General features: G+C 38.7%; 1 protein-coding gene across 1 annotated transcript; it reads left to right on the forward strand.

The window, feature by feature from the left end:
* The first annotated feature begins 921 nt into the window (after window positions 1–921).
* On the forward strand, window positions 922–26,276 carry zbtb10 (zinc finger and BTB domain containing 10). The gene is made up of 4 exons (XM_055218924.2): window positions 922–2,105; window positions 11,339–12,245; window positions 22,544–22,719; window positions 23,465–26,276. The coding sequence occupies exons 1-4, from the start codon at window positions 1,422–1,424 to the stop codon at window positions 23,756–23,758; spliced, it is 2,061 nt and encodes a 686-aa protein (XP_055074899.2). The 5' UTR covers window positions 922–1,421; the 3' UTR covers window positions 23,759–26,276.
* The last annotated feature ends 1,174 nt before the right edge of the window (window positions 26,277–27,450 follow it).

Below are 27,450 nucleotides of genomic sequence, written 5' to 3' on the forward strand. Positions count from 1 at the left end.
TGTTTTAGATACGAATTGAGAAAAAGTTTTGTCAGGTAACCCAACAAATTTAATTTGGTAACATCTGTTTGCTTCTTTATTCAAGATAAAAATGACACCAAACTACCTTACATCAACAAACAAGTTAATATTATGTATTTGGATAAAAAAAATCAAATTTTAAAATGGTCCCGATATGTGCATAATTATCAGAAAAGAAGGGCGGATCCCACATGTACACAGTGTAGACTCACAGCACCTATTTACCTGCAATGAAACAAGACACCCCCAGAGGAATGTTGTTTATTACAGCCTTATGAAGCACAGCTACTGTAGTGTAGGAAATTACGCCACCCACTGGATGACACTATAATCCTATAGTAAAGTATTTTATTACAATATTTTTGGTTGACGGTTTACTTTTTGCTTCAAAAAGTTTCTTGTAAACATTGCTGTTTGGAAATATTGGGAAAACGAAAATAAGAAAACCAATGGGGTTAATGGAACATCCTGAAAAAAATACTGAGCATTCATTAAAAAAATTAAAATGTGTATAACAAGAAGATAAAGTACTGTACATTACATCACTGAATTCATTTTGAAACATTATTACAAAATAAAATACAAATTATTTATTTATTTTAAAGAGTTATACATTAGATCAAAGACTTAACTATAAATAAAAAAAATAAAAACAAGACTTAAAGAAATAACTTTACTTTAAATTGCAATAAAGATAAGCAGAGTGTTTGTTATAAAGATTCCTGGGCTTTTCTTATTTGTTTAATTATTGTTAGATGTATTATAATTATTATGTGTAGTTGTTAAGAAATGATTTCAAACAGCTTGTTGTGGATCCATCTGTCACCACCTGCAAAATACACCTATGCGCTCGTCGCGCGAACCTTTATCCATCCAAGCAACCCACCTGTCCAGATCATCAAGACTCGCGCGACGTGTTTAATGTCAAGCCCACTGACACGCACAGGGGAGGGCATGAAAGGACTACGAGGACTTATTGCATCAAGACATGTAGCTCTATAGATGAAAAAGCATGCGGAAAATGGGTGCAGTCATCGACACAAAAGACCCCCGGCTGCTCGGCGTCACCCCCAGCGTCCTGTAAACGCGAGCACCCCACCCCCCCAGCACGGCCCCCCCTCGCCCTGACCGAGATGCATTGTGGGGGAAGTCGTTGCCATTCGACCTCTGCAGGGCCTGCGCGGACGCAGACAGAACCCTGAAATTCATTATGCCTTTAAAACCCCTATTTATTTCCGCATAACCTACATACTCTTACCAGGAGGCCGGAGCGGAAAAAAACAGGTCATTTCATGCGGAATACTTGATATTAAAGAGCGGAGGACCTTTGGCGTAATCGGATTTAGCCGATTAGGATTTTTGTCGTTGAGAAAGTATAGATTGTAATTTATTTTAAGAAAATGTCCGGAGAGCGAAACCGCAGGTCGCTGGCTTTCCGAGGAGGTGGCGCAGCCGTCACCGGCGCGAGCGCTGTCGGAGTTGCCAGCAACGGGAACAGCTGTGAGGGCCCGGCCTGTCAAGAGCGACATTTGAACGGGAACAAGCCACAGGATAAAGAGGAGGATAGGGATTTAGGGGCGAAAGGACCATCGCTGGGGAAAGCGGAGGGTGAGGGGTCCGTGAGCGACAGCACGGAGCCGGAGGCAGAGGAGGACGAGGACCCGGAAGGGGGCACTTGGACAGCGGAGAAAGATCACGAAAAAAGCGCTTTAAACAACGTAATGGTTCAAAACGAAAGATCCAAAGGTGCGTGTAGGCGGACGACTGGCAACGGCGTGAACAGCGCCGGAGCGGAGGACGGTAAGCGGGAAGAGGACGCGGGCGCTAGGAAGCCTTTGGTGGAGATGAGACCTCAGACGCTGCTGCAGAAACACTCGCTCTTCCAAGCCTCCTGGCTGCAGGAGTTTCCCTGGCTCAAATTTTGCCAGGAGACGGGACTGATGTCTTGCTCGTGGTGCCATAACATCGCCACCACCAACAACAACAGCGACGAGTTGGTAAAAGGCAGCCGGAATTATAAACGGGCCTTGCTGCTGAGACATCACCTGTCCTCGGAGCACGGCAGGAATGACCCGACCAAACAGGTACGTTTGCACAGCAATTATTGTGACGGGAACGGTTCGATCCGCGACCGAAATGGACTGGGATGTATTGTTTTGTCTTTAATTAACTAATGGTTTGTTTTTTTCCTACTCCTTTAAACTGTAATTGTGCCTTTTAAGCTGTTTAGAGCGAGCTAACAGGTCTGCTACGTTAGCTGCAGACACTACTTTCAGGTCGGTGATAGCAGGTTAGCATATGCGGCTAACTTTTTTAGCACTGTCAAATATTGGGATTAGTTGAAAAGGTCTGCATTGGGAAATTTTAAAGCAAAAATACGTTTTTCTTTTTAGTGTTGTTATTTGCTGTCAATAAAACTATTAAGAACATGTCGAAACAATCATATTTGTATTTTTATAAACGATATGAATCTACTAATAAGCCCTCTGTTTATATATCATTGAAGTATATTAAATATGACACGTCTGCTATGTGTAATGTTCGGTATAGTCAATGATTTGTGCCTTGCTGTGTTATTATAACACTGTAATTATCAACCCTGGTTGTCATAGTAACTAACCTGATTGTCACAGAGGTCACACAATGGCAAGGGCTTGACCCTGCTACCTTTGGGGAACCGCACCCCTTCCCAACCCCCTCCCTGCTGCCTTGCTGTAAAAAGTGACCTCTGGTACATCTCACCCTCCCCTTTAGGGCACCTAAATTAGAGGCATTGTGTTAGGTGACTCCCCAAGATCCATAGATAGTGCGTGTCATTGAGCTGAAGTAAATTATGTTGACTGTAATGACAGTCATGCCTGATATGTGCAATGGACAGAATGAGATTAGGTTTTGTATGTTCCAGTAACTCAGTTAGTAGGGCATTGCGTTAGCACCGCAAAACTCTTGGGTTCGATTCACATTGATTCAACACACACATACTCTGATAAAGTGTGTAGTATCAGCTCAAAACATAAATGTTATGTATGACACATATATAATATGTTATGTTACATTCTGTTTTGCTACTTAGAAAAAAACTGGACATTTTGTAAGCCTCATGAGGCACGATGGTGAATTTTTAACCTGTATTATTCACTAGATATATGCCTTGTGCTCAGTCTCAAGGAGCATGTGTAATGCTATTAAAGTGCTTTCTATTCCCTGTGTTACAAAATCGCTTATTAAGTAAGAACTCAAAAGGCACAGCATTACTGGTTTGGCAGTAAAATCCCATTGGGTAGTGTGGTATGGCAATGTGCAGTCACTCTAATCAGGGTAACATAAACTAAATCAATTTATATACCCCGGTAATGAGGAAGGACAGGAGGAGGAGATAATCACACCCCCCGCCAGCAACACAAGGGTTAAAACATTACAGCAGATCTGAACCGTGTCACTCTTTGTTTGTTCGTTTCTTTCAAGTGACCTCTGTCAGTGAACCTTTAACATTGTTGTTTATTACCGTAGGGCTGTGCAATTAATCGCTTTTGATTTTCAGTTTTTGATACAAACAATTACAAAAACAACATAATCGAGGTAAAACAATTATTGTGCAATTCAAATCTAAATTGCGTGCTGCGATGTGTTCGAAGTGTTTGCAACACTTACTTAAAGGATAATTTCGGTATTTAACACTTTGAGTCTCATTTCTGGTTTGTTTTGGATGAACTACAGTGATGGACACTGAAATTTTGACAATCGGTTCGTTTCTTGACTTTTTGACTCGTTTAAAAGCGTCTCTTGACTGCTTCAGAATGGAGGTCAAGGGCCATGCACAAACATGTCATTAAAACAACACTTAACGTATATTTTCAAAACTGTGCTACTCACCGAGTGGTTCGTGATGTTCGTTGATGATTAAAAACAAATTTATCGGCGCAATGTATGATTTCAATCCGTGTTATTTGCTATAGTGGAACTATTTTTTCAGATACCTCACAACCGCGTATATACGTCCGCTCTCTATTTGAGTCTGAAGCTTTAGCACACTCCTGACCACTTCATGGCGACAACCACTTTGCCGTACAAGGACGCTGAACCGAACTCTGTGTCTAGCATATAGACAGTCACAATCGAGCTCAACTTCAAACCTAACTGTAGGTTTACACCAAACGCGAAGCAATCCATCGCGTTCCACGCTCTAGATTACTCACAGGATTTAACTTCGTGTCATGCGAATATTTTCAACTTGGGCGAAGGTGTGTTTGAGGCGAATAGCGCGTGGTTTCACGGCAAACGCGCCGCCCATATCGCGTCATTCGCATCACCCCATGCGAGGACGCGTCTGGTCGCGTCCTTGCATTGACTTTGTAATCTACTCGCACAAATTGTTGAACTCGCATCTGGTGTAAACCCACAGTAAGGCTGGTCACTGAGCCATCAAATATGGAAAAAATTTCTTCTGAGAGAAACCGAGCGAAAAAACTACAAGCACATGTAAACAGACCCCTTTTCCGTTTCCGGCGGCGGAGTGATATATCAGCGAGCAATGAGTCTTCCAAAAGAAGTCAATGGAATTTTACAAAATGCCAAATATAACATGACAGAAACTATATTTCGCTACACTACTTGTTTTTAATCATCAACGAACACCACGAACCACTCTGTGAGTAGCACAGTTTTGAAAATGAACGTTAAGTGTTGTTTTAATGACATGTTTGTGCATTGCCCTTGACTTCCATTCTGAAGGGACGCTTCTTAACGAGTCAAAAAGTCAAGACACGACCCATTGTCAAAATTTCTGTGTCCATCAGTGTAGTTCATCCAAAACAAACCAGAAATGAGACTCAAAATGTTAAATACCGGAATTATCCTTTAATAAAAAGGCATTTTTTCAAAGTCACGGAGTTACCGCGATTATGATTTTCAACAAAATAATCGTGATTATGATTTAGCTCATAATCATGCAGCCCTATATTACTGTACATATATGTGTGTGTGCCTTAAAGAGATATTTTAATTCGTTTGGCTTTATGCATGTTTGTCATTTACTTGTGACTTTTTCTGTCTGTGTCTACGGCAAACATGAAGATCACGAGATCACGGCAGAATATTATCTGTTAATTGGTTAAAACATGGGCACGTCTGCAAAGTCTGGGTAAAGACAGACTCTTATGACTGTTCTGGCCACATCCTCCAATAATTGTGATGTATTATGTTTTTCTGTGCAGCGACTGTCTGTCATAATGGGCTAAATTTCTTTACTGTTCCCTATCATATCCAGGCTCTCGTGGCTGTAATTCAATTAACCTCAGAGAAGGGTATCTGGGTTGCCTCACTGTGAAGCCTGCCCTCAAAGTATTTACCCCCTCTTGCCCTTATTAGCGAGCGAGCTGCAATGAAGACGAGGGTCTCCGCCCCTTCGCTGTCTGCCACTTGTGAAATATGTGTGTATTGGGGGGGGGGGGGGGAGTTGTTGTGTTGTTGGTGCTGGTGGTGGTTGTGGAAGGGGGGAGAGAGAATTCCGTGGAATTTCGTATCGATGAGCCCTTCTCTTTGTTGGGAGGCCCAGATCCTGGCATTCCCCTCCCACACCTTGGGTCAAGCACACTGCTGCATTGTTCCTGCATCTGGATGATGGGACCAGGCGCTGGCCTCAGGGGCTGGGATGGCTCAGGAAGACTATGTACAAGAAAAACAAAACCTCCGACCCTGTTGTCTGAGGCACAGTGTCCCCCTGACGTGCCAATCGTGTAGTGTAGTAGGTGATAGAGAGACCCGGCCTCTGTTTTGCCGAAGGCTGTGTGTTTAAATATTGGGGAGCTATTGTTGGTTTACTGTGAATAGAACCTGTTGGAAGTATACAATAGGATAATGGGTGTTGGCGACCCATCGCCTGACGAGCTTTAGACGTACTGTCTGTTTAACTGCCACATAAGAGCCGGTGGTATTGGTAGTGGTTGTATAATGTTCCTGTTTCGCATCAAAATGAAAGTCTGGGTGGGAAACCAGAGAGTGAAACCACAGCGAGTTTCATATACGATGCATTTCATCAGAAAAGATCTTGTTTCCTATTTTCTTTCATGTCGATCGTTCTGAATGATACGCATTTTTACTTAGAAAAAAAGTTTCTCGCAACGCGTACAGGGTTATGACAGTACCAGAATAAAAGTTGACACCAGAACTGTCGCAATTATTAATGCCAGTTTTGATACCAAAAGCAAAACTAACATGCCAATGGCAAACACTAACATGCACATCAACACTTTCATTTATTTAAAAGGAACTAACAAATTTAATGGCAACACTTTACAATGCATAAGCTAACATGAGCTAACAATAAACATTACTATTACAGCATTTACTAGTTAATTTTCCTTTCAACATGTACTAAGAGATTTTTTTAAGTCAAAAGTTGTAAATTAACTGTTAACTAGTTAATGCACCATGAACTAACATGGACAATTGCATTGGCATTATCTAACACTGACAACGATTAAAAAAGGTGAAAAACTATATTGCTTATTGTTAGGCCTAGTTTATGTTAGTTAATGCATCAACAAATTCAACCTTATTGTCAAGTGTTGCTAATTAAATTCATATTACATAGCTTTTATTAATTATTTAAGTCAACATTGCTTCAAGTGTTTATGTAATTTAAAAAGTAGTTTAATAATGTTTTTAAAGTAAGTAAATAATAAAATACACAACATCTTGCCATGAACATAGCCATCGTGGCTGACAGTTAATAAACAAAAGAAAATACAGAACATAGAAAATAAATCATAATTATTAAGATAGATTCTTTTACACATATTTTACTCATCATATTTTTGTGTCTCCCACATGAGATCACATTACTAAAGGCCCCCTGTGGTAAAAATCAAGTTTATGTGGTGTTTTCAATATGCTTAAAGACAAACCATATGCAGATTCATCATTCAACATCAGTATTTTCTACATAAAATTGGAGACAGTCTCAAAACCGTGGTTTGAATCGCCTCGGTTTCCTGCGTCACAAACATGTAACGAATCACGTCATCACAGTTGAACAAGTGGATCAGTAGTTCGAGCCATAGATACACTCAATAAATGCACATGGACATTCACTGAATGATCATAAGTTGTTCATTTAAGGTCAATTGAAATATTATACATTTATTTGAAAGATGTATTTTAGTTTTATTGGAAAAAATTTAACTTGTCCAAGTTGTAGATGCAATTAGAGTTAAGCTACTTATGGATTAATAAATGAAATGTGAGTTGTGTGCCCTAACGCCACCTACCTTTAATATATGTAATATACCTGTTTATATCTGTTGAATGCTTTATTCTGATTGATTAAGAAATGTTCCACGGGTGTTGATTATTTTTCTGTAAAACGCACACCTGACCTGTCAAATGTCTTAAAATAACCAGCAGAGCAATGTCTGTGGTAGGGTTGTGCCGATAGACAATTGTCGATCATCAGACATATGGCCGATAGCAGGCTTTCATGATGACAGTTGGCGATAGTTATTATTATTATCATCATTAGTTTCGCATTAACATGCACCTTGCGTGCCTTTCCTCGCACGAGAGGGTTTGGGGCTTCACTTTGCGAGAGAACTTGTAACATGCACGGATTCCATCTTGCACGCACCTGGACTTGTAATGCGCAGGTCTTGTACTCTTGTTTGGACCTGAACACATGTGGCATGGACTCCTTCTAGCACCTGAATTTGTAATATGTGCGGCTCCGTCATTTCCTTGCACTAGAGAGGTCGTTAGGCATGCAGGGCTTTAAAACCAGCGAGTGTGTTGTTATCGTTCCCTGGCATTCAGGAAAATTTACACCGGATTAATGGCATCAGTTTTAAGAAGGTTGGAGTCGTGACAGTGTTGCTCTTTGCGTAAATCAGCTTCTTTTTTGTTCACCAATAAAGTGGCTTGTCATAAATGAGTATAAAATAAACAAGTAAATAAATGAGTAAACTATTGCCCCGCCCCCCAAAACTATAGCGATTTGGCGATCTTACAGGCTGACGATAAGACGATCTCACAATGGGGAATACCCAACACTAGTCTGTGATAAATGTGGTATAAGAGTAATAATTTGAAGATAGTCCGTTGAATTATTTAAAAATAATGCACACCCGCGGTTTAACTCAGATTCGCGTCGTGCCGCATTGGGAGTGCGTTATTTTCAAATAATTCAACAGCCCATCATCAATTGTTGCTTTTGCATTAGGTTTGACTTTGGGTAAACACATTGGTTTAAAATAATAAAGATATGTTTGATTTGAATTAAAGTCAATCTAATAAAGCCAAGTTCCTGAGAGGAAAATAATCACATTGATTCATTGTAATTGCAGAAAGAGATTGATTGCATCCAACAAACATAATTAGATACAGAAGATATACTAATGTAATAATTTTATGTGGAAATTTGCCACGTAATTAAAATACATTCAACTGATGAGGGATTTTTTTGAGTGTATTATGTATGGATGCCACTGCCAAATAGACTTGGCGCTGAAACGATGGCAGCACAGCTGCTTCAGCTCTACGTCTGTGATGTTGACACGTGCTGCTCACACATGCACTGTGAATGCTTAACCTGTTAACATCAGTGCTAAAAAATTAGTGCTGCAAACACTCAACTAGCGTATGCATTGTGTGAAACTCTGACTTAGCAGTTATGTGTCTGAAACTGCTGAATGTAGCACTGTTTACATACATATCCATGGTCCAAAATGGTGCGAAAGTGTGGAGGCGGGGACTAAATTTCCTATTCATATGCTCCACTAAACGAGGCAAGGGTGTAGAGTTAAATTTAAGCTGTTTTAAAGCATAAAGAAATTACTGTCACAGGAACAACTTTTACATATGCTATTATGATGCTCAAAGATGAGTTTCAAGTGGTAAAATAATCGACTACTGGAAGACTTTTATAGTCATTATAAAAGTACACAGTCTTCCTTTTGTTTTACTGTCATAAAGTAACACACTTGCACTTGAACTGTAGGGAATAACAATCTTTGAATTTGGAAAAAGCCAATGTCAAAAGTTTTGAAGCTCTGTATGTGTGAATCTTCTAAAAGCATCTGTTCTCTAGCACTACGTTTACACGTGGCACATCTGGAGAAAGGATGAGCGAAGCGTGAGCATATATGAGAGAATGAAAGAAAAAGAGGTTTACTTTAGTATGTCTTAAAATTTCACCTCATCTGTCCTCTCTCCATAGCATGGCTTGGCACACGGTCAAGCCTTCTCTGGATAGACAGAGGGGAACAATAGTGGGGACATTGTGACACCACAAACCGTCGGTCATTCTCGTCTAACACGCCCTCTCTTTCGCCTTATCCACATTCTTTTAACCTGTTCTCCATTACACAAAACACAACAGACTTGCCATTTATTCTAGGGGACCATTTACACAACAAATTGTATTTTTTAAGCAGTTTGGCTGTTTATGCGACAACTGCGTTTTGGGATCCTAAATATGCCAGCTTATTCAAAACGCTTTGTCATTTCCTTTTTAATTCGCAAATGTGAACCTGTGATAATGGTGACTTCACATGAATGTGTCAATGCAGTCTATAGGCATGCACAAGCATAGCCAAAACAATAATGGCGGCCTACAGGACTGCTCAACAACAAAGTTTATAAAATTTAGCTGTTTTATAGTCCAGGGTCACTCGTAGAAATAAACCTACCTTATCGTACATCTAAACAGAACTGCTCGATGCTTTCTCCAGCTTGACTGTTTGTATTTATCGCAGCGTGAAAAGTGCTCATTTGCGTAGTCTTGTAGTGTTTCTTTACAAGGTAACATCACCATCTACTGGCCTGTGGATCCATGCAAATGAAAATATTTATGACAGTGTTGTTGTGTGTATGTTAAATCAAAAAGTCGCACAAATCAAAAATGTGTCAGTCAGACAAAAAACCATATATAAGTTGCAGTGGACTATACGTGGCATTTATTTATAACATTATTTCACAAAATTCGTGCCGAAGAACAGACATTTCATCTGGAGAGGCAAGTTATTCAACTAAACAATAGCAGACAGAACAGCAGGCTGAATAGATGTCTGTATATTAAAGTAATATTATCAGTTATTTAAACAATGAATCATAGCATACAGAACTTACCTGGAAGGCTGAAGAGGATAAATTAACCAAACAAGCCAATGAGCATCAAGTTCGCGGACTTGTCATTCAACATCACTGAATCCATTGAATTGCATAAATACTGGAGCAGCATATAGCGGACTCTCACGGCTGTAGGCGTTAATTGTCTCTCTTCCCTAATAAATGTCAAAATTAATTCATACAGACTTTCAGAGAATAAGACGCAGCACCAGCCAAAATATGAAAAAAAAACGCGACTTATAGTCCAGAAAATACGGTACTTCATTTGATTTCAAACATGCATGAGATCATTTGACAGCTTTCTTTTCTACCTTAGCTCTTAAATCTCAATGCTCCATATTCAAACTTTCCACATTTTCGGATATGCAAAAACAAAAGTCATGTTGTGTCATTAACGTGTATTGATGTTGAAGTTTAAATAGCAGTAAGCACAAATGATATCTAAACAACTTTATGAAAACAGCATCATGGAGGTTCATAATTGTTTTCTATACTTTCTGAAAGAAGTCATATATTTAAGTTTGTCACAACCTTCACTTGTTAATGTGCTAGAGAGTATGTGCTTTCTTCACAAAGCTTCAGTGTAGCACTAACCAGTACTGAACAATAAGCCTGAAGCAAAGAGCTGGCATTGTATGGAGAAATGGGGTTGTTCCTCTTTCTCTCTCTCTCTTTCTCTCTGGCTACTGGTTGGGTTTACAGTAATAACCCCATCTAGCAGGAGATGCCCAGCAGTGTGGAGGAGGGGGGGTTGGGAAGGCCTCCGCCCTGAGAAGTAGATTTAATCTGAATTACTCCAGCAAAAAACACACAGCTGTGTGGTAGGAGGAGAAAAAATGCAGGGCCCGAGCGGTAGAAATGTCTGCATGGATTAGGACATCTGCTTCTCTATTCAGAAATATATTGTACAGTCACTCCCAGTGGTACGTACCAGCCAGCTCTTTTTTAATTGTGAGAGCAGATGATTGTGGAAAGGGATAATGACAGAATACTTTTCATCTTAAAGAGCATTAACAGGGGCAAAGCATGTGGGTCCAAGCGGTCGGGTAATCTGCAATATAGATCCCATGAAATTGCAGCTTTAGAGCCTGATAAACCAGTTCTCCTGTTGGAGTTGTCACCATACACCTGCCCTTTACCTTGTGTTTACACTGTAGACTAATGCCGTTTTCATTTTTGTTTGTTGTGACTCCACCAGGAGATGGAAAGGCCGGAGGACGCGGAGAGCCCGGAGGTGGAGGACTACAGGAACAAGCCCAATGAAAACTCCTACTGCTACCAGCTGCTGCAAGAGCTGGACAAACAGCGCAAGAGCGGCATCCTGTGCGACGTCAACATCGTGGTGAGCGGTCAGGTGTTCAGGGCGCACAAGAACATCCTGGTCGCCGGGAGCCGCTACTTCAAGACCCTTTACTGCCTGACGAAGAGCGAAAGCTGTGACCAAACAACCATCACGCATCTGGACGTGGCGGCCGTGCAGGGCTTCTCCGTTATCCTCGACTTTCTCTACTCCGGAAACCTTCTGCTCACCAGCCAGAACGCCATCGAGGTGATGTCCGTGGCGAGTTACCTCCAGATGACCGAGGTGGTCCAGTCCTGTCGCGCCTTCATCAAAGACGCCCTCAACATTAGCATCAAGCAGGAAGCCCCCGACTCCGTGGTGGTGGATTACAATAAGCGGCGGACGGTGGCGAAAGACTGTCAGGGTGCCGACAAGAAGCCGAGCAACTTTTGGGCCACCAGCATCCTGTCCAAGTTGTCCATCAAGGCTAGTGGGCAGGTGAAGGATGAACCGAGCGACGTGGAGGTGTCGGGGGGCGAGGGCTGCGGCTGGGGTGGAGAAAACTCCTCGGAGTCCACAGAGATGGATCCACAGGGACCGGGGCCGGTGTTCGTCTGGAACGAGCCGGATCGAGGCGCTGGGGCCGGCGTCAAGAGGGAGGCACGTCCGGAGCCGGGCAGCGGCAGGCGGAAAAAGCAGACCGCGAGACGTTTCGTCTACAACATCCCACCAGAGCCGGAAGAGGGTTTCGACGAGGGCATGTTTATCCAGCCGTCTGCCTCCTACACCAGAGAGGACTACTCTTACCTCTCGGAGAATGCCGGTAGGTTACCCGTCATGCCTTTCTCTCCTCTTCAAACGTACAATGTGCCATCTCCATTTCCAAACCAGATCCAATTCAAATCACTAGACCCAAAAGATTCAAATGTCAAATAACACACCTAAATAGGGTGCATAAAAATGAGTTTTTAGGTGATAGTAAGACCCTGCTATTTTGGTTTATCACACTGTCATACAAACTTCGTGCCTGTCTAACGAAACCTTCTAAAGGAAGATGATTGACAATAGTATCTTTCAGACCTCACACACACACACACACACATACACACACACAAAAACCAGAACGTGTTTCCTCAAAGCTGTTGATTACCAATAGTATAATCCTTGTTTATGAAGGCCAGAATACACAGCCATCCCAGGCCGTGTTCAAACTAGCACGCTGTTATACTACCCGGACTACACATGAAAGAAATTTGATATGCATAATACATGCAAATGTTCTGGCATGCAAAATTGCTTACATCACACTCGAAACGTCCATAAGGACATAAAAATGTACATTATATACTGTAAATGCAATAATGTCATTGTGTAGTCTGCAGTGGCGGAGCTAAACTTTTAAAACAGGGGTGGCAAGGTATTATTTTGAGGGTCAATGTACAAAGTGTTCAATTACACTAAAAATTAATTATTTTCCACAAAATGTATATAGATTAAATTAAAGTTGTTTATTTTCCAAAATGTACACAATTATAACCTATATGTATTAGGTATACAGCAAAAATAGAACAACTGGGATCTGTTTGGCCCTGATCTGCACCTGACCTTTGCTTTGGTAATATCGCTTTTTCTCTTTATTCTGCTGTTTCCTAAAGGAAAACTTGGTTACACACCTCATTAAGAAGCCAAAATTTGGAACAATTTGCTTGTTTTTATTTACCATAAGTACACCGTTACTAATAATACAAATATTAAAGTAATACATTACGACAAGATCTGAGTATATTGAGGTCTAGCCTATTTGACAACACAAGGAAAATTGCTTAAAGACGTCTAGAAATGTTATGTTAAGGCAGGAGGGAACGAGTTTCCATAAACTTTAATGTAATGATGTAAATAGACTTCTGTCCCTCACATTAAGCTATGGAATGGCTTCAGATGACTTTGTGAAATTATAATCCAACCCTCTCAGACCCAAGTCACCCAAACTGACATGAAAAAAGCACGAGGCGCCGAAAAGCGCGCTGTTTACATCCCTGTACTATCTCCACGGTGGTTTTATTAAGTTCAATATGCTGCATTATGCGTGCCAATATGAATAAACCTACCTAATGTCTGTGATTGTTGCTGAACATTTGCTAACGACATGTTTTTTATTGTTTTAAGCATCTTCATGCAGGCGTGACATTATTAGTCAGTTTCACAAGACTAGTAATGCTCATTGAAGTATTAATGCTAAGCACTACAGTGCAACGTCCCCCTTACTTCCCATTAAAACAGTACTTTGTTTAATTTAATACCAATAAAAGACACTGGTAGTCTGCTTGATACACAGGATTACTAAAATAATCCCCATTTTTGTCCTGAAACATGAATTTCTTCCCACATTCTTAAACATGCACAAACGTCTCAATCATTAGTTTTGAAAGGTTTTTTTTGGGCCCCGTGTAGCTCAGGGCAACAACACCATCTCCTCTAATGCAGGATAATACAGTAAAGCGAGTAAAGTCTACCCTCAGGCTTCCTTAACCCTTTCAACTGCACTTAGCTTATATTCCTGAGGGAGATTAAATGTGCCAAGCTGATGGCTCACACCTGCAGACCTCATGCATACAGATGCTTACTTGACTTTGTTCATGCATTCATGTTGCTGGCCCACTTTTGTCTTTTACACTTGGGACTCTTTCTCATAAGGTGGATGTAGGGCTGCATGGTATTTAGAAGAAATGTGATAATTTGCGATATAATAATGCTTTCAGTCGTAAAAATTATTTATATTTAAGGCTTCAACAACTAATAAAATAGTCAATAATACTTGATAATGAAAATAGCATTTAATGAACTTCATTATAGACTGTTTCATCGAAAGCATCCGCGTTGTCATGGTTATGCGTCTGGACTAAAGGACTAAAGGTTTTGGTTTCCTAAAGACGAGGGAAGACGGCGATCATGGATCAGGGAGGTTTGCAGCCGATCTGTAGTTAAAGGCCGGGGTATACCTTTTTTCCGCGCTTGCATCCAGTTCGCATGCGTCCGAGCAGCTTTCCAAGTATACTCCTTATTCAAATTATTACTCTACCAGGTCATCAGGGCAGCACTGATTTGGCGACATTTACAGTACATTAAAAAATTAGGAGAGGTGATGAAAAGTAACCGATCCACCATTGCAAGCACGGTTTAGAACAAACAACAAGACAACAAAGAAAAACATTATGGTAACATGCTCCACAGCTTTCTGTTTTGGTAAGAAGTAAAAATTAAAGAAGATAAAAGATGTGTGTGTGTGCAAATGCTGTCTATTTCCTTTTTATAATTGTTTGTAGTGGAGTTCGCATATGGCCGCACACCCACCTGATAAAGAAAATGACGTCATGCGGACGGCGCGCATACGCGGACGTCCCTAGTATACCTTCGGCTTAAGATTGTATACATTATATAGTACACATTTTACACAGTAACGTTAGCTCAGTGTAGTTTTTGATACGCTTTAGCTATGATTTGAATTAAAGGTAATCTACTTGTTGTTTATATTGCTTGTTATCAGAACTAAACTACTCTAAAATGACTCTGTTTTTATTGATTCTTGATGTAAGTTTACCAGAAGTTACGTTTGTTCCACGAAAGCCATTTGTGTAAGTTGTTACTGCTGAAAACGTCTATAGATTCGTTCGGTCTGTGACCGTGTGTCTGCACCATACAACGCAAGCTCCTTGTTTATACATCACAGAAAGTGGGAGTTAAGGGGCGGTAACACTACACTTTTTTTGCAGATGTTACTACGAATATGGGTGGGGAGCGCTTCATTAATATAAGTTTTTTTGGCTTCATCCATCTTCGCTTTTCAGTAGAAAGAAAGGTGACGCACCAGTTTTCTACTAGTCACACATCTTCACTTTATACTAATTTGCAGGTCAGAGTTCACCAGACTTTCGTATGCGTGTAAATAGTGGTCAATGGACCGAAAAGTGTAGTGTGACCACCCCTTAACAACAGGAGTTCTTAAACTTTTTGGGGCCATGGCTCTCTTACAAGGGAGGACAATTTCCAAGGACCCCCTAATTATAACAGTTATTAAAGAGCACCTATTTCATTCCTAGAAAACAACGTTATTTTGTGTATTTGGTATAATACAATGTGTTCGCGTGGTTTATGGTTCATTTTTGTAACTCCTGATATTCCTGTCTTCCTGAAACACATTGATTTTTGTTCAAAACAAAAGTCCCTGATAGGCCAGCTAATCTATACGTTGTGATTGGCCTGAATACTTCTGACATCAGCCGGAAATATGACGCTCCTTACCATGTTTGAAAGATTCGGTGGCTGACAGAAGTTAAATTACCGGCTGTGAGTCCAAGCGGGAGGAATTGTGAAATTTTCGGTCTTGTCTACATCACCAATCCCAGGAAGTAAACTGTTGCCTACAATCCGTGTGTTTGTTGTAGTCCAAGAAAAGAGATTGTGTCATCGTTTACTTTGGGATTTGTACCTTTTGCATATCGTTAACATGTACTAATATACACTTACACACCAAAGAAAATGTAAAAATGTGAATCGGACAATAGTTGCTCTTTAAGCACTCTCTTTCCACAATTTATTTTTACACATTTAAAATAAAGGTGCTTAACGATGCCATAGATAAACCTTTTTGGGCTGCATAAAGAACCTTTAACATCCAAAATCATTTGAAAAGTAATAACAAAGAGTGCATATTAGTACCTCACAGCTACATGATGGTACTAAATTAATAAACTGTATTAGGAACTTTATAAAAACTGTCCCAATTAAACCATACAGCTAGGGCTGGGTACCGAACGTCGATACCTTTATGGTATCGAACGAAAAACTCCGATAGTTTGAGTATCGAAAAATTATGTATCTTTCGGTGCCAAACTTTGATTCCAAAAGCCAAGCGACTGTGTCTGTGTGAGCCTGTACTTGCGTGTAAGGACCTAAAGCGCCGCCGATTGGCGGTCCACCACCATGTGACAGGGAGGAGTTCTGAAAATACTCGCAGTTCAACTCGCAGTCACCCAACACAAGTGTAGAAAGGATGTAATATGAGAAATATACAGAACGGCGTTTTGACAGTTATCTTACCAATAGAGTATGGCTGTGCTGTCTCCGTGAAAGGCATGTCAACCAAAACGGCGTTTCTCCTAAAATGACGATGGGTTTCAATTTAAAGCACGCGCGCAGCCTGTGTCTGCTTGTTTTACTCGCGCCTGTATCCACATGGCAAGACTTTGCGCGCAAGTCTCCCACAACAGTCCCACTCTCGAGTCGACAAGGTGTTTAAACTTGACCCACGCGCGCAGCTTGTGTCTCTCAATCCTTATGAAATACTGGCACCTGTCTATCCGCATCGCAAAGCCTTCATGCCCTCATCTCCCAAAATGAACGATTCGTTTAAACCTATTTTTACAGTCTATGGTTTAAACTTGACGCACTCTCGCAGCCCAACACTGCTTACAAGCCTGACTCGTTATTTACAACAAACTAAAATTCCATTTAACTGGTTTGCTAATTTCACTTGAATGAAATGACATTGAACGCATTTTCTACTCATTTTAAAAATCCCAAATGTATTTAATATTTTGATAATTATGAAGTTGAGTATTGTTTACAAAAACAAACATGCATACAAATCTTCCCAGTAAAACTCAGTCACCCATTTAAATATTTTAACTTTTTGTCAAAGTTGCAGCTATAATGAACCCACTTATTTAAATACTGTTAGTCCAAGCTAAATACCATTTTACATTTCATAAAATACAGCAGTGTTAATTATATTCTTAACTTCTTTATTTTTGTTTCCTTATTTTCATAAAAAACTGATAAGTGTGTCTGCTGGCGCACCCCTATCCAAAAAGCACAACCAGTTTTATTAATAATGTTACCCTGTGTGAGAAGTGTTACCAGCATTGTTTTAATTAAGGTGAAAAATAAAAGTTGTGTGTTTAATGTATTTTTTGTTAATGTTTAAATGGATTTGAAAACATATGGTATCGAAAAAAGTATCCTTAGGAACCGGTATCGAAATTGGCACCGGATCGAAAGATTTTAAACAATACCCAGCCCTACATACAGCTCTTACTTTTGCAATAGGATGGTGGACAAGTGATGTCACAGACCAAACTAATTGATAATGACATTCGTTGAATGCTATTTTCATTATCAAATCTTTTCCACTCTTTGATTGGTTGTTGCATCCCTACATTTAAATTATGATAAAATATATTTTAAAAAACTGAAAACTAATTAACTTACATTTCACCTTTTTTTGTTCTGGGTGAAGGAAAGCATCGCTTTCTCTGTCTAACCATTCACTTTGCTATAACTTTTTGAAATATTAAATCATTTAATTATTGCAAATGGTGGCACAGTGGCTCAGTGGGTAGCACTGTTGCCTCACAGCAAGAAGGTCCCCAGTTTGAGCCCTGGATAGGTCAGGTGACCTTCATGTGTGGATTATGCTTGTTCTCCCAGTGTCAGCGTGAGATATTGCGATGTGCATGTTTGCAATATTTTCATGATTTTGATATATCTTACAGCCCTACCTAGTAAATTTTGCTTTACACAAAAAAGTATTAAGTAAACCAAATCATTATAATCAAGGGATAGTTCAACTAAAAATAAAATGTTGTCATCATTTTTTCGCTCTTATGTTGTTCAAAAACTTGTTTGACTCTTTCTTCTGTGAAACACAAAAGAAGATATTTTCAGAAATATTTCAGTGGTTTTGTGTCCATACAATGTAAGTCAATGGAGGACAGTGTTGTTTGGTTGGCAGCGTTCTTTAAATTATCTTCTTTTGTGTTGTGCGGAAGAAAGAAAGTCAGACAGGTTTGTAATTTAAGTCAGTCATAATGGATTATCTGGTTATGCATGCTGGTTTCCTTACCAGGTGTGGCACAAAAAAGTGTAAATGTTAATGATAAAAACTATTTCTTTTATGAAAATTTTGGTTTTTGCATGAAACAGGACATTTTGTCAGTCGGCCATGCTAAATTTTTAATTTCCTTTTTTAAAGTGAGCTCATTTAACACAATTATTCAATGTTTAATTTTTTTAATTTAATTGTGAGCAATAAATTGTAAAATAGAAGCTTATTTACATTGACACTAAATAAATCTTTGTTTGGGTGAGGTACGCTTTCCATAACAAGCTGAGCTTATATTCTGTATATATTAGGAGTAAATGTTGAAATTTATTTTTATTTATTGTGTTTTTAATGAGATTGTGCTTACCCTTTAAAAAATAAAGGAGCTTAAAAGGTTCTTCACAATCATTTTTGGTTCCTCAAAGAACCATTTAGTCAAAAGTTCTGAACCGCTTAACTGCAGATGTGTGTTTAACAGCAAACAGTCTTTGTGTAGTGTTGTTAAATTAAGCTCGTAACTTTGCACAGTCAGCAATAAGGTATCGAGTCAGCTTACGCTATTTGTAAAATAATGTTAAAGGGGTGGTTCAATGGTATTTCATGCATTCTGACTTATTAACACAGTTATAGAGTTGTTTCCTCGTGCTAAAAGTAGGCAAGGTGTCAAAAAAGCAGTTGGACGTGTTTCAGAGTATTTCTGTGCCGAATGCACTTCGCCAGGGTTCGTAGTACCGGAAAGTTTCGGAAAGTTTTTTCGATTACAGGTCCAGCTGACATTTCAGGGGTTTTTATACGTATTACTTCTTTATATGGGCACTTCCCCCGGAAAACCCCGCCCACCCGTCAATCAGCGGGAGACGTTAGAACTTGCAAACATCACATCACGCGACACAACTTTGTTTAATTTCAAAACTCAACAATGGCATGACTGAATAAGTGTGTTTTTGGATGTAAGGAGAAGAAAGTCAGCCTTATGGAAACAATGGATATAGCTTATTATCCGGATTAGCAGCGGAGTTTTGCGTGTGTGTTTGATGCAGTGGATTTTCCCAACCGGGTCATGAGTTGCATGCAGTAAGTAAGACTTCTGTCTTATGTTGGATATAGGCGCGTGCATATTATATAAATGACACGAACATGTACTGAATCATAAGTTAAAACAGTGTTGTATAAAGTGTTGCATGACTCGTACTCGCTCCTCCCGCGGTAGTAACTCCTCCTTCATTTTTTCGTATGTTATCGGAAAGATTCTGTAAAGCTAATCTTTCTTTTATAAATCTGATTAAACTAAAGACTCTTCGGAGATTTAAAGGATGTCATACTACTCTACACTGAAAAAAATGATTAATTGAATTTAATCAATTTTTTAAGGTAAGTGGTTGCAATCAATTTATTTAAGCTACATTTAAACAAAAGTTTTATATTTTATTTTACTTTACTAATTTCTTTTGTTTAAATGTAGCTTAAATAAATTGATTGCAACCACTTACCTTAAAAAATTGATTAAATTCAATTAATAATTTTTTTCAGTGTATATGTACTCCAGATTAACATCAGAAATGCAAAAACAGCGTGTGTTATGTGAGCTTTAAATTCAGATATTCTTGTTAGATCTGTCTGTTGTTCTTACCGGATGACAGAGTTTTTTTAAGCAGCTGGCGTTATTGTAGTCAGAAGAACTGGCTTTCACCGGAGCAGGTAGACATAAATATGGTTGTCTTTCTTCACAAAAACATGTCAAACTAAATAAAGAAGATATTGTGCAGTCTGTTATGTAGACTATGTTTTTTCATTCGCTCTGGGCTCTCACTTGGTGTTTCTAGTCTGTTTACATAACAATTTAAGTCAAGGTCTAAAACATTAAACATCACTTGGGGTTTACGGGAAAAAATTATTCATTTAATTTACTAAATTTTTTTAAGGTAAGTGGTTGCCATCAAGTGATTTAAGCTGCATCTAAACAAAAGTTTTTTATTTTATTTTACTATTTTTTTTGTTTAAAGTAGCTTAAATAAATTGATTGCAACCACTTACCTTAAAAAAACAAATTTAGTAAATTGAATAAATAATTTTTTCAGTGTTGGGGTTAGCATATAATATTTTATATAATATAATTTCTGTACAATCAATATATATATATATATATATATATATATATATATATATATATATATACACACACAGAATATAAGCTTAACTTAACCATATTACAATTGTGACTAAATGAAAAATACATAAAACTTCAAAAACTTATGTCTTAATTAACGTCATTTAAATAAACAAAAATTCGTTTTTTATGACCCATTTTTACCTTTTATAATCATAAATAACCTTTAGTGAAACAGAAAGGTTCTTCAGATGTTAAAGGTTCTTTATGGAACCGCCTAAAATGGTTCTTCAATGGAATCGTGAAACACTTTCATTTTTAAGAATGTAGGTCTTTAAACTCTTTAAAGGGATAGTTCACCCAAAAATAACAATTCTGTCATCATTTACTCGCCCTCATGTTGGTCTAAACCTGTATGTTTTCTGATGAACACAAAAGAAGATATTTTGATAAATTATGGTGCGCACACAGTTGACGGTACCCTTTGATTTCATTGTATTTGTTTTTCCTACTATGGAAGTCAATGGTAACAATTAGCTGTGTGCTTACCATCATTAATCAAAATCCTGCTCCATATACTGCATACTGAAGATCAAATATGGTCTGATTGGCTATAATTGTTTGACCATCATCACCAATTCTGAAACCGGCACACCCCTAGTTGTCGGTACACGCTGCATTTTCACTTGCAGCCTGTACCGACAACTTATCTTCAAGTCCCAACTTTTAAAAATATTTTCCAGGTACGCCTTATTAAAATGATTTTAGGCAAAGAAGTCCGTCGGTTTTCTTTCATAACACACAGAGACACACTACTCCGTTATTCTCTTATGAGGTGTGCAGTAGGAGTCGTCCCGCCCTAATCCTGCTAATGCAGCCCAACTATCTGTGCAATTCCAAATATTGACCCAGGCAGAGTGGACCCACTGCTGAGGTACTTACAATGGGATCTAACGGCTTTGGCCTCCCTACCTACTAATCCACAGCGTGTAAGACGATCCACTGTTAGCGCTTCACCCATTTATTTACACATCATATCTTTCTCACACACCCATACAGACACACACTTACAGTCACAGATCAGACGAGCAGATCAGCGTTTAACTACGGCGGCTTTACTCTATAAGGATTGTACAATCTCTGGTTTTGTTACTGTAAGAGTAATGCAAAAAAATAAGCAAATAAATGCAGATGAGTTGCATGCATGTTGTGGTCTTGCATCATTTCATCATTCTTAAAACTTGATCCTCCTTTTAAAAACCATTAAATCATATGGTTTGTTATTTAAGTTTTTAGTTTTTAACATGTATAAACTTGTTCACAAATTTTACATTTTCTAGTTTGTGCTAATAAATGGCTAGTAGAGCGCCCTCTTCTGCCAGCACTGAGAATTTCATGTTCCCTTATCTTATGTTAGCTAGAAGTGTTTCTGTTTAAAGCGTTTAGGGGTGGAGTCAAAGCCATGAGCCCATTATTTACCACCAGCCTCCCTTTGTGTGATCTCACAGAGCTGGCCAAGCAGGTCTCATCTCATCCAGACATAAGAGATGCAGAAATCGCTTGCTCTTTGTAACACATTTGCACGATCCTGAACAGTCTCATGACTCGTGCTCGGCCAATGAGAATCTAGGTTAATCATTAACCCTTTAAAGTACGGGATGTGCCTATAGCAACAGATTGAACTTTAGCTTCGAGGCTGTCTCCACGAGGCGGTGTTTAGAGCTTCTGTTGAATTCTCAGGTGATCTGGCTTTCGTCACCTCATGGCAACCTGCTTTGTTTGCCCATTTTGGCTCAAACAAAGCCCCCCAACGTCGTAGTGAGGCAGTTATGGTCTAGTTGTCATGAGGGGTCGATCCCGGTGACTCCAGTTTTCCAAAGAGCGGATTAGGAGCTCAGCTTCATACATGGCTTGTTTATCAGTACATAAATTGCATTAAGGTAATATAGTTATGGTCTCTATGGCAACCGAGACACTATTTCAGCCTATGCACGCACACAATGGCTTTCTCTTCATGCACATAAAGCCACTCTTCACAAATCACATGTTTCAAAACTGCCATTTAAGAGCTGATAGGACAAACCTTGTCTGCCGCCTTTACGGTCCTCTGATCGCTTGTGCACTTTTCTTTCAGGTGAAGCATCTGAAAACGCCATAAATAAGCTGAAATGTCCTCACTGTAACTACATTGCCAAGCACCGACGAACACTAAAGAGACACCTGATCATTCATTCGGGCGTCCGGTCCTTCAGCTGTGATATCTGTGGGAAGCTGTTCACTCGCAGAGAGCACGTCAAGAGACATTCCCTGGTAAGATCCTATATCAGCGTCACATTTCAAACAAAAACCTACGAGAAATGAAGAAAATTATGTTTTGTATATATTTATACTGAAATGTTTCACTGGTATGCATTGTTTTTCTATAAACGCACACCTGACCTGTCAAATATCTTAAAGGAATAGTCTACTCATTTTCAATATTAAAATATGTTATTACCTTAACTAAGAATTGTTGATACATCCCTCTATCATCTGTGTGCGTGCACGTAAGCGCTGAAGCGTGCTGCGACGCTTCGATAGCATTTAGCTTAGCCCCATTCATTCAATGGTACCATTTAGAGATAAAGTTAGAAGTGACCAAACACATCAACGTTTTTCCTATTTAAGACGAGTAGTTATACGAGCAAGTTTGGTGGTACAAAATAAAACGTAGCGCTTTTCTAAGCGGATTTAAAAGAGGAACTATAATTTACGGCGTAATAGCACTTTTGGGAGCACGAGCAAGTTTGGTGGTACAAAATAAAACGTAGCGCTTTTCTAAGCGGATTTAAAGGAGGAACTATATTTTATGGCGTAATAGCACTTTTGGGCGCAGTAACACCCTCCCTCTCCCATTATGAGAGGGAGAAGGGGAGCGGACTTTTCAGGCGAGTCGAAGTACTCCCAAAAGTACCTCCACCCCCCGTGTGCATCAAGTCAGATAGGTCGAGTTGGTGTTGGGCCGGATGGTATGCTCACAATGTGCTTAATCGCTCGCAATGTCGTCTGCTTACAGGTGCATAAAAAGGATAAGAAATACAAGTGCATGGTTTGTAAGAAGATCTTCATGCTGGCGGCGAGCGTTGGCATACGGCACGGCTCGCGGCGCTACGGCGTGTGCGTGGACTGCGCCGACTCCCACCAGGGTTCGCAGGAGGGACTCGAAGGCATGCAGGACCTGGAGTTCTCCCGCGACGAGGATTTCGAGGAGACGGGAGATGGAGACGAGGACATGGAGGGGGAGGAGCCTAACGAGATTGACCAATCTAACTGCGCGGGTGATGCGGGCGGCACCCCCGAGCAGGACTAACTTAAACCTAACCCGGTAGAAAAACGAATCAAAATGCAAAGAAAAAAAAACTAGCTGGGAAACAATCAACGATTCCAAAGTGCTATCGAACCTCTTTGTTGCACGTGAAGTTATGTCAAAGATTTCTATAGCTTTGTTAGAGAGGGACTCCAATATTTAAAGATTGTTTTATCTGTCAGAGTCTGGGCCCAGTGCCTGTCAGAGGGAGAGGTATAATGTATATATAAATATATATATAAAACTAAAAATCAGGTTTTTCTGTGATGTATTTGTTTCTTTTGTAGGGGACGAGGGTGTACAGCATTTTTGAGCATTATGATAGGCCAATCGTATGAAAAGAATTATTAATTATTTAATTTATGAAGAAAGATATTATGGTCTTACGAAATGATAGAATTAGATTTTTTTTGTACGTCTTCTTATCTTGTTTTTAACTGCGCTTCCTGACAGATTCGATCGTATATTGCTTAGAGGAGTAGAAGAAGAAGCATTATAGAAATTCCACCTACAGGAAGAGTTGTCGTGTTTCCTTTCTAGTTGTATGTTGTCATGAAATACATCTATAATACATATTTTCCTTTACCCTGCACGGATCTTGGAACCAAAAATCTGTTTTGTGACTCTAATTGACCACAGCCATATTTATGATTAAGTTATACGGGCTGTTAGATCGTGCCAAGCAGAATGCACACCAAGATTTTGCAGGACACAAACTACTGAAAATGCTGCGAGAACGTAAAGCAGAGAAATATGGAGAAAAAAATCGAAAAATATGAAAATATAAGGGGAATATATATACATATATATTATCGCTAGCTTTATTTGAATCACAGCATCACAGTAACACTTTATAAAGCATTTTGACATTCACTTAAAGCTTGAATTTTGCCAAATGATGGAAACGTTTGGTGCTGTAACGCTTTTGTTTTATATTATTTTTTAAATACTGGACCTACAAGCTGTATATGATGTTAATAATGGTTAAGCCTACTCAAAACTCAGTTATACTAATCAGCTTTGTATTTTACACTGTTGTGCTAAGGAGCCTATCAGGTATGCTTTTCCGTTTATAAAGTCTTTTCTATTAAATGCACACGCGCACACACACACACACATCATGTTTGTTGTTTAAACTACTGGCAGTACTTGTATAGATGGACTGACCTGATGTTCTTGAGCGTTAGTGGTTAGTGGTACTGAGCATACTTGTAATCACTTGAATGACCTGTGTAACGTTTTATTGAAGAATGCAGACGATCGAGATGGAAAATTGTTCCCCCGAAACATTCTTTTGATTTAGTTGAAGAGATTATTTAGACTTTTGTCTCGTGTCTGCTGAGTGAAAACACTTTGCTTGTGCTAGCGTAGAGCAGAAGGTCTATGTAAAAAACACATAGACAGGCACTTACTGCTCTCACCTCATTTATTTCTTATTTCCCCAAAGCCGGTCTGGATGGAAATAACTTTAAACTGTTATGTTTTATTCCATACGGAACTTTTTATTTTATTTTATTTTATTTTGACATTTCATTATTTAATGTTATATATGTATTGACTCCAAAATGCAATCAAGACTGTTAATTTCTATTTGTCCTACCAAAATCGTTGTTTTTAATTGTTCAAAGATTATGTTGTATAAGATAAAGCAGGTAAAATATTTAGCGTAGATCCTTGCTCTCGTGTATGTTGTCAGATTTAAATGTCTTTATTCTAAAAAAAAAAAAACCCAATCATCCACTTTAACCCTTAGATGCATATATTGTTTCATTTTGTCCTTGTTTTTTGAGGTTTCATTTTGTTCTTGTCCATTCGTTGTTTTTTTAAGCACATATTTTGTAAGAAATTGTTTGTGGGTTAATTCTTAGGAGCAGGAGTTTGTGTTCATATGCAGTGGATATATTGAAGTGCTATACCGCTACAGAAATCGTCTATCTTTCCCTTTACTCAAGAAGAAAGTGTATTTTAAAAACTGTATAGAAGATCCTGTTTGTATTACTTACTTACCTTCAGATCACTGTGGGAGGGATATTATATACATTATATATATATATATATATAAATACACATGAAAGTTTATGATATATATATATATATAACTATTTAATGAGTTGGTTTAAATGATGACACACAGTTAAGTGATGTAAAAGCTTGGCTTCACTGTTCTCACCTTCACACTGCTCCATCACCGTCAGTCTGTGTATCTGTTCAACTCACCACCACGTCTAGATTTTATGCTGTATATGGACAAACAAACATAACATACAAAAAGAAAAAAAAATAACACTACAGATGAAGGTTTTTCCAGCTGTATTTTGTAAACGCTGTTTCAAAGATGTATTTTTCAACTCTCTTACAGTGATGCAAACAGGGCCATAGGCTCACCTCAAACACAAATCAAATCAGGTTATTCTTCTTTATGTTTTTTCAAGGTTTTAAACAAATACATTTTCCTTCTCTTTCAATTGTACTACTGTTCCTCTATTATAAATTTTAAAATAAAACTTTGATATTTCTCTGCGCTTTACTGTATTATTACAACAACTGTGAAACGTCAAGTGCTTAGAAGCTGATTTGATAGTAATTAAGAGTAATTTAACTTAAGCTGTTATTTCTTACATTTTATGCATTTTTTCACCTACAAATGTGTTATATCACACTTCTGGATGTTTGCTTATCTAATGCTGCTTTTATTTGAATGACATCATCCAGCCTCGTTGAACAAAAGACAAAAATTTGACTCCTGGGGTTAAGATAAAATTATTAAAGTTATTAAAAATTCATTTCATGTACCTGTAAGACATTTTTTTGGACTTATTTTTTTTAAGTATAATCATCTTGACTTTACAAGCCATTTCAACCGATGAGTTGTAACTTATAAAATAAACTTAAAAGGGTGGTTTCCCAGACAGGGTTTAGATTAATCCAGGAATAGACCTTGGTTATATTAGGACATTTAAGTAGATTTTACAAACATACCTCACCAAAAACATTACTGGGGTGCATCTTGAAACAAAAAATGACACTGATAAATGTTAGGATATGTCGGTGCAAGATGTTTTTAAATTAAGGCAGCTGAAACATGCATTTTAGACTGAGACTAGCATAAGCCTTGTCCGGGAAACCACCCCAAAATCATTTTAGCAATTTCAACGTTATTTTATAAGTTACAGCAACTTATCACTCAAAATAAAAATAGCAAGTTCTAAAGTCAAATTTACATTTTTCAAGTCAATTATTATTTTACATTGTATATGTACTGTAGGTCATCATAGTGAAATGCATCAGTTCATTGTCATTGTCTGTACAGCCATCTAGTGGCTGCTTGCCTGAAAGACATGCAGTGTGTTCGACCGTCGACGTCATGCGACATCATGACATCATTGCATAGACATAAGAAATAACTAGACCGCGCATTCGCCACTTTGGTCAGTATGGGGCCGCCATATCCCATACAGCAAAGAAATTTATATATTATAAAAATATTTAAATATATTTTAAAATCTACAAAAATATATCTGCAGACATATCTTTTGAAATATGTTTACAAAAATATATTTTTTTCAATGATAGGCCTATATTTTTTGGCCATTTTTGTATGTTTTGAAATCCCTCCATATAAAATTAGCCCTATATTTCAATCCAAGAAAATATATTCACGTCGCAGTGGAAGAAAAATTTTATGTTCCGATCCT

This window comes from Misgurnus anguillicaudatus, chromosome 20 (assembly GCF_027580225.2).
Source record: "Misgurnus anguillicaudatus chromosome 20, ASM2758022v2, whole genome shotgun sequence".
In the NCBI taxonomy this organism is placed as follows: Eukaryota; Metazoa; Chordata; class Actinopteri; order Cypriniformes; family Cobitidae; genus Misgurnus; species Misgurnus anguillicaudatus.

Coding starts and splice junctions, on each gene's coding strand:
- zbtb10 (XM_055218924.2), top strand. CDS start 1,422: ATGTCCGGAGAGCGAAACCGCAGGTCGCTGGCTTTCCGAGGAGGTGGC. Junction 2,106..11,338: donor GGAATGACCCGACCAAACAG/GTACGTTTGCAC, acceptor TGACTCCACCAG/GAGATGGAAAGGCCGGAGGA. Junction 22,720..23,464: donor ACGTCAAGAGACATTCCCTG/GTAAGATCCTAT, acceptor GTCTGCTTACAG/GTGCATAAAAAGGATAAGAA.